This window comes from Lycium ferocissimum, unplaced genomic scaffold, assembly GCF_029784015.1.
Source record: "Lycium ferocissimum isolate CSIRO_LF1 unplaced genomic scaffold, AGI_CSIRO_Lferr_CH_V1 ctg19563, whole genome shotgun sequence".
In the NCBI taxonomy this organism is placed as follows: Eukaryota; Viridiplantae; Streptophyta; class Magnoliopsida; order Solanales; family Solanaceae; genus Lycium; species Lycium ferocissimum.
Genome location: NW_026718499.1, coordinates 4286 through 13092, shown reverse-complemented (window position 1 = coordinate 13092; position 8807 = coordinate 4286). Strand labels below are relative to the sequence as shown.

The 8807-nt window shown below is 31.5% G+C and overlaps 1 protein-coding gene across 1 annotated transcript; it reads right to left on the bottom strand.

The window, feature by feature from the left end:
* Positions 1 to 1317: 1317 nt before the first annotated feature.
* LOC132042985 (small ribosomal subunit protein uS10y) lies at positions 1318 to 4575 on the bottom strand. Its single transcript, XM_059433484.1, has 3 exons — positions 4381 to 4575; positions 2532 to 2645; positions 1318 to 1646 (listed from the first exon to the last, which is right to left on the bottom strand). Exons 1-3 carry the CDS (start codon positions 4493 to 4495, stop codon positions 1504 to 1506), a joined length of 372 nt encoding a protein of 123 aa, XP_059289467.1. The 5' UTR covers positions 4496 to 4575; the 3' UTR covers positions 1318 to 1503.
* Positions 4576 to 8807: the final 4232 nt, after the last annotated feature.

Sequence of the window (8807 nt, the reverse complement as noted above, 5' to 3'; positions counted from 1 at the left end):
CCATCTTCAAAGTGGTCATATCTATCTTTTAAATTATTCCACGTAGCAGTTATGATCTTTAACAAATGAGATATTTCATTTTCAAGTCCTCATCAAGGCGATGCATGATGAATATCATCGCGTTGGCACAACCTTGGTTTGATGCCTCATTTTTATCTTCGATGGTGTCCGTGCACCCATCGTATATGCGAATCTCGACATCAAGAATCCAAGACATATAGCTATTGCACGGATATATCTAAGGCTACAAATTCACGTTTAGAAGATTTGCCATTAGTAAAGTTTTAAAAGAAAGTCAATACCTTCGAGGCTTTTAAAGTATTTGCTTGAGATGGCAGAGTCTCGTGCTGATAACGTGATATAAAATAAAGATTAAGCTTCAAATTAAAAGGCTAAAGATATACGGAGAGAGAGATAGGAAACAGTAGTACTATATCAATTGTTTCTTCTAACTTTTGTTTTGTGTATTCCTTTCTATATCTTTTCCAATACAAAGAAGCTCATCTATATATAGAAGAAGAAAAAGCCTTCTAAGACAAGCCATAGTTGAAAGGCTTCTAAGATAAGCCATAATGCTTCTAGAACAAGCCATAAAAACTTAATGACCAAATGGTCAAGTAAAATGGACATACAATATAATATTTACAACAGATTTTCAATTTTTAAAAATATTATTATCATACCAAAGGGCATTTTAATTAACATAGATTAATCAAAATTCCAACATTTAAACAATTAATTTCGTACTAATACTTGCTTATATATTTGTTAGTATTAAAATACTAATATATATGACTTGTATATGTAACTATATACTTCAGAATGATATTCGGTATATTATTTATAAATACCGAATACTGAACTTTTTAAAAATGCATACCAAATATCATAATACCAAAATCACGGTATAAAATTTTTTAATTACGGTATGGTAATCTGTATATACCATACCATGCCCACTCGTTGGAGTATCAAATAGGCACAAGCCCTAATTGAGGTGTCAAGACAAAAACATGATACTTTTAAGGGGCTGCTGCATTTGGCCTTAATAATAAATAATATGCGAAAACTAACTTTTAACATCTGCAATTTCATATCGAACAAGGTTGAACAACAGTAGTTCTAACTTCCATGATATTAGGCTCGTGCTGGCATGGCAATCAGCATCTAGTTAATGCAGAGAGGTCAGCTTCTTCCTTTAGTTTTATTTCCAGTTGTTTGGAACTTTCTTTTCTCACTTGAGAATGAATTATACACTCCCATCAAATCTACTACTATAAGAATAAATCAAGTAAAGAAAACAATACTTGCAGTCAATTGTCAAATAACAACGCACAAATTCTCTTCAATAGTAGTATCCGGTTTAACTGCAAAACTGTAGTTGGAATAAAGAAAACCTCCAGTACATTTGGTCTGCAAACATTAAGACGGCCAAGAAAGAAATTCCAAACAACTAGTATACTTAAACAGCAATTCAACAACCTAATGAAAAGAGTGAAGAATCTAAGAATCAGCAATGGTGACCTCAACTTCAACGCCAGGTTCAATGGTGATTGAGGTGATCTGCTTGACAACATCTGGTGAGCTGAAAAGGTCAATCACACGCTTGTGGACACGTAGTTCAAACCTGTCCCATGTATTTGTGCCTGTCAGTTAAATCAAGTATTTAGTACCGTAAACAACTTCACTCTAATCAGTACAACACATACATACTTCCATATTTTAGCAGTTACAACTACGCTTCAACCGTAGACAAGTTGGGGTCATCTAGGAATTGTGCACCTAATATATTAAATGTTGCAAGTAGGAAATTTTCTGCTGTTTCCCCAACAGGAAGCACCAAAAATATCATAAAAGAAATATTGTTTAATTCAACAAAGATGATGAACGTAAGGTCACTTGGACAACCTCCGTAATTGGTTGAATGGAGACAGTGTCCTTCACACTAAATCATGGTCTAATTTCATCGAGTAGTATCATTGTTACTTAGGCACACACAATAATATGTTTGTGAGAAACTAACTTCACCCTGACAAGCTTAACAAATATGGACCAAGAACCAATTAAGCCCAAGAAAAGACTGAGCAATTCAAACATGACAAAAAAACAAAAATTGAACCTAGATCATACAATCACGAAAACAAACTCAGCTAAAGAATTGATACAAGCAGTAGCAAACTACTACTCCACAGGGAGACTTTTCAGTGGTAACATGAGGAACCTTTCTGGGAATTACATAGGCCCCTTCGAGTTAATCAATGCTCTGAATTAAGCAAAGGGGTCTAATAATTGCACGTAGAAATATCATCGCACTTCATTTAACACAGAATAATATGTTTGCAACTAACCAATTCAACAATGTTAAGATTCAAAAAGGGACTAAGAACAAATTAAACCCAGGAAAACACTAAGCTTCAAACCAAAAAAAAAAAAAAAAAAAAAAAAAAAAAAAAAAAAAAAAAAAAAACTTGAAGCTAGACATATCATACAATGCCAAAAACAAGCTCAGAATTGATAAAAAGTACTAGTACCTTCTCCACAGGGAGACTTCCTAGTGGTAATGTTAAGAACCTTTGTGGGCATTCGCACAGGTCCCTTTACCCTGAGCCTTTTGTCCTTAGCACCGCGAACCAAATCAGCACACACTACATTTATAAGTCAAGACAAACAAGTCAATTACTGACGTAAATTACAAATGAAATCCACTGACTACACTGTTATCAAAATCACATATGACCACATTATTGAACTTCTGTCACGACTAAATAGTCTTTATGCCTGTACAGAAAATTAATGTTCTAAAATCCATAAAATAGCCCCATTATTATAACACCTAAATTCCTGTGAAACACTTCTGCTTAATATTTTCTGATTACTATAGATGAAATATCTTCATTGCTCTCAGCGTGTCTGTTTTAATAGAATATTTACAATTTAAACCAAACTCAGTTACTATTTTTTTGTTTTTTATTTCGTTTCTTCCAAAGATCACCAATCATCTCATACATCATTCAGGTATGGGTTCCCCCATCTATAACATTCAAAATTCTGCATTTTACGACAAACCCGTCATTGATTTTCACTATTACAAGTTTGAAAGTAAGTCAAAAGGGGCATACCCTACTTTCCTCAATAGACAAAAGAGATATTCTCATACAACCAATTATATATAGAAGAATCATAAGCAGTCTAGAAACTACACTATCCATTTCTCAGGGGTCTTGAATGCAGATAAAAACAAGGATATTTTCAAAAATATACAGCTTTTGACAATATTTATATTTACACCACGCAGCCCAATATACAATACTATACAACATTATACCTGGTGAAAAGCATTATACATAGTGTAGCAACCTTGTATAAAGTGTATAAAAGGTGTTTGTACACAAAATATGGGCTACGTGGATTAAATATTTTCAAAAATAGACAGAGTAATTTTCCTTTAAAAAATCATACAACAAGATCTCGAGTTCACAGAACCATAATCCTAAACACTAGAATCACTGAAAAAGTTGTCTAGGAATATAAGCATTGCATAATACTCCCTCCGTCCCAATTTATGTGGCACCATTTGACTTGGCACGGCGTTTAAGAAAGAAAGAATGACTTTTGAAATGTGTGGTTAAAAACAAGTCTTGTATAAATATGTGGTTGTAAATCATTCCATAAAGTTTACATTGTTTCTAAATATAGAAAGGTGACATTCTTTTTGGGACAGACCAAAAAGGAAATGGTGTCACATAAATTGGGACAGAGGGAGTAGAAGCTAACATGTTTGTGTTAAAAGAGAGTTAACCAGTCATTAATTTTCACTATTACACGGTTGAAATTAAGGACCCATTTGGCCATGAGAATTTTTCACTTTTTCCGGAATTTTTTTTCAATTTATTTGAAAATCTTTGTTTGGCCATAAATTTTCCAAATACAACTTCAATTTGAAAAACACCTAAACCCAGTTTTCACTTTCAGTACATTCAAACAACCAAATATTCATTGCAAAAACTATAACCAAACACAACTCCATCTTCAACTCCAAATTCAAGATTCCAAATAAAATGAAAAATATTTGGTTTTCATGGCCAAACGCCTACTTAGTGACGGGGGCATACTCTACTTTGCTCAATAGACAAGAGATATTCCCATACGACCAATTGTTTATAGAAGAATCATAAGAAATCTAGAAACTACACTATACATTTCTCAAGATCTCGAGTTCACAGAACCATAATCCTAAACACTGGACCATAACCACTGAAAAGGTTGTCTTTTACAACAACAAAAAAAAAAAAATCCCTACATGAATATAAGCATTGCATAAAGTAAGTAATACCCTGAAGCAGAATATAAACAAACATCAAGGTAAAAGAGAGTGGTAACCTTTTTCAAGATTCTTAACGTTTTTGGAAGAAAGAGTGATTCTAATCTTGGAAATCTGTTCGAGGGGCTCTTCTAGCCCTGGTTTAGTTGCCTTCATTGGTGCTACATACGCCATACTGACTTCGATATTATTTGATTAGAGAGATGTAGCCGCAGCTTCTGTTTTCTTCTTTAGGGAGAAAGAGTTGATTTTGAGTGTGTATTAGTTTGCTTATATCTATATATCATCACTAGGGTTTCTTCTCCATGGTTTATTACCCCTTTGTCCTCAATATATTCTTCTATTTACCCTTCACTCCCTACTCAGCTACTACTTTCCTATTATTATATATAAGCATGGAAGAGGACTTAACACAGCTTTCCTACGTTTGTACTAATAAATTTTTAAAAATCAGTACACTAATGAACGCTTATATTAAAATTTACATAACTTGTACTCTTTAACCAAATACTTTTTAATCTCACGTGGATATATGTCATACATTTGTACTTCGTTTGGATTGGGCTTATAAAAACAAGTTATACTATTAATTAAAAAAATAAGTTGGGGAAGTCCAACTTATTTTTTTTGGCTTATAAGTTGTTTTCACTATAAGTCGCTTTAGATAAACTAAGTTAAATGGGTCCAATTATTTTTTTTGAGCTTATTTTAAGACAAAAAATGATTTTTAAGTTTCTACTTAACAAACACTCAAAAATAAAACAAATTTATAAGCCAACTTATAAGCCAATCCAAACGGGCTCTTAATAATTTTTCTCTTTTCATGTATACACTTATGCACTTATTTATTTCCTCCGTGCACTTTTACTTGTTCACTTTTAATTTTTCACGTTCTTTAAGAATTAATAAATCCCACGTAGACATATGTTATAGTAGATCGAATATTTATTCTCTTCTTTACTTGGGCAAATTACTTGACTTTTCACGTTCTTTAAGAATTAATAAAATGAAGATTCTTCGTCTCATATTGTTCGCCACATTACTATACTTGTTCTTTAAGAATTAATTAATAAACGAAGATCTTTCTTCGTCCCATATTACTTGGCCACATTACTATACTCGACTTTTCACAATCTTTAAGAATTAATAGATGGAGCACTCCCTTCGTCCCATATTACTTAGCTACATTACTTTTCTATTATATATAAGCATGGAAGAAGGACGAATACAGCTTCCTATGCTTGTACCAATAGCTTTAAAAATTGTACACTCAATGAATGTTTATACTAAAATCTACATAACTTGTACTCTTTAACCAACTACTTTTTAATCTTACGTGGACATATGTCATATTACTTAATATTTTTTCTCTTTTCATGTATACACGTATGCACTTATTTATTTCCTCCGTGCACTTTTGCTTGTTCACTTTTAACTTTTTACGTTCTTTAAGAATTAATAAATCCCACGTAGACATATGTTATAGTACTGAATATTTATTCTCTTCTTTACTTGGGCAAATTACTTAACTTTTCACGTTCTTTAAGAATTAATAAATGAAGTACTCCCTTCGTCCCATATTACTTGGTCACATTACTATACTCGACTTTTCACATTCTTTAAGAATTAATAAATTGAGCACTCCCTTCGTCCCATATTACTTGACTACATTACTAAAAATATATGTCTATTTTTCTATTCTATATGCACTTCAATTTTAATTCTCCGACACATTTATTTTTTACGTGTACTTTTACTTGTTCACTTTTGACTTTTCATGTTCTTGCTAAATATTTATTTTCTTCTTATGTATAGACGTATGCAGTTCAATTTTAATTCTCCTACACAAATTTATTTTCTCCGTGCACTTTTACTTGTTCACTTTTGACTTTTCACGTTCTTTAAGAATTAATAAATTCCACGGGGACATATGTCATCGTACTGAATATTTATTCTCTTCTCATGTATACACGTATGCACTTCAATGTTAATTCTCCGACACATATTTATTTCCTCCGTACACTTGTACTTGTTTACTTTTGACTTTTCACGTTCTTACTAAATATTTATTCTCTTCTCATGTATACATGTATGCACTTCAATTTTAATTCTCCAACACATATTTATTTCCTCCGTGCACTTTTACTTATTCACTTTTGACTTTTCACGTTCTTTAAGAATTAATAATGAAGTATTCCCTCCGTCCCATATTACTTGACTTTTCACGTTCTTTAAGAATTAATAAATGAAGTACTCCCTTCGTCCCATATTACTTGGCCACATTACTATACTTGACTTTTCACGTTCTTTAAGAATTAATAAATGAAGTACTCCCTCCGTCCCATATTACTTGGCTTTGTACTCTTTAACCAACTACTTTTTTATCTCTTTTATTACATATGTCATAGTTTCTTAATATTTATTCTCTTTCATGTATACACGTATGCACTTATTTATTTCCTCCGTGTACTTTTACTTGTTCACTTTTGACTTTTCACGTTCTTTAAGAATTAATAAATCTCGCCTAGACATATATTATAGTACTGAATATTTATTCTCTTCTTTACTTGGGCAAATTACTTGACTTTTCACGTTCTTTAAAAATTAATAAATGAAGTACTCCCTTCGTCCCATATTACTTGGCCACATTACTGTACTTGACTTTTTACATTCTTTAAGAATTAATAAATGAAGTACTTACTTCGTCGCATATTACTTGGCCACATTACTATACTCGACTTTTCACATTCTTTAAGAATTAATAAATAGAGTACTCCCTTCGTCCCATATTACTTGGCTACATTACTAAAAATATATGTCTATTTTTCTATTCTATATTTTTCTTCATTTCTATTATATATAAGTGTGGTGAATGGACGAACACAACATAAAATGCTTGTACCACAAGCTTTACAAATTATACACGCAATGATACTTGTACCAAGAGTTATATAAATTGTACACTTCAACCAACTACTTTTAATTCCACGTGGACAATAAATTGTTACTTTTTAATTCCATGTGGACATATGTCATAGTGCTGAATATTTATTGTCTTCTCATGTATACATGTATGCACCGTCCGTGCACTTTTACTGTCCACGTTGATTTTTCTTCTTATTATTAATTTTACCCTTCGCATTAATTACTCATTTTCAAATCATTTTCCAAGGCTATTGACATTATACACCAATAAATATGAATATTATGGTAAAATATATACTCCCTCCGTCTCATATTACTTGCCCACTTTCCGTTTTACACGGCCCTTAAGAAATCATAAATAAAAGATGTATTTTACTATCGTACTCATATCTCTCTCTAATAAAGGGAGCGACTTTTATCCCCATTTTCCTTCTTTCTCAATACTTTAAACGTGAAGAGAGGACGAATAATTCTCCGACACATTTATTTCCTCCGTCCACTTTTACTTGTTCACTTTTGACGTTTCACGTTTTTTAAGAATTAATAAATGAAGTATATATTTTATCATAATATCCATATTTATTAGTGTAGTATAGTCTCAATAGCCTTAGAAAATGATTTGAAAATAAGTAATTAATGTGAAGGGTAAAATAATAAGAAGAAAAATTTCTTTCTCTTGATATGTTAACGTGGACAATTACTTTTGACTTTTCACGTTATTTAAGAATTAATTTGGTGATTTACGATATAGCATATATCTTTCTAATTTTGATTTCTCTCGTAACAAATTCTTTTTATCTATAATTGTTAATATAAAAAATTATAATGTAACTAATTTACCCCTTATTAACATATTTTTTAATTAATTTAATAAAAATATTTTATTAGTTTTGCTTTTAAAAAATCCAATATACAACACAATGGTTCTTATGTTTGGATCTCGAATGGAGCTAATTAATTAAGATGGATATTAACTTGTTGTCGGTATACATATGAGATATTAAAGAATTTAAAAAAAAAAATCTAGGATCAAAATATTAATTTTCCCTCACCTTCTTACTAATTTTCTTTTTCACATCGATGAACAACTTTCTTTGTCATTGTACCCAACAAATTTCCGAGTCTTTGAAAAATAAATAATGAAGAGAGGAAAAATGAGTAACAAAATGTAGTATTTGATTTCAAGAATGTTGAGAGTTACAATCTCTATATAATCCTCTGATTCTCCAACAATAATGTAAACTATGTTGAAACTTGAATATGATTTAGATTCAAGGGCTTCAAAGAATTTTGATCTTGAATCTTCGTATTTGAATTTGGATTTGGTATTTGCCACGAACAAGTAATTTGATCTTGAACGCCTTGATATTTGCCTTCGTTCTTGATCTTGAACTTGAACTTGAGCTTGAGCTTGAACTTGATAGCTTGGATGCTTGAACTTGTAGCTTGTAGAGAAATATGTAGACTTTGATCCACGAGCTTTCTTCTTACTTCTTGTTCTTAATTCCTCCTCCTTTATGAGTTATGAGGACCTCTATTTATAGTTTTTAGGGGAGGTGTA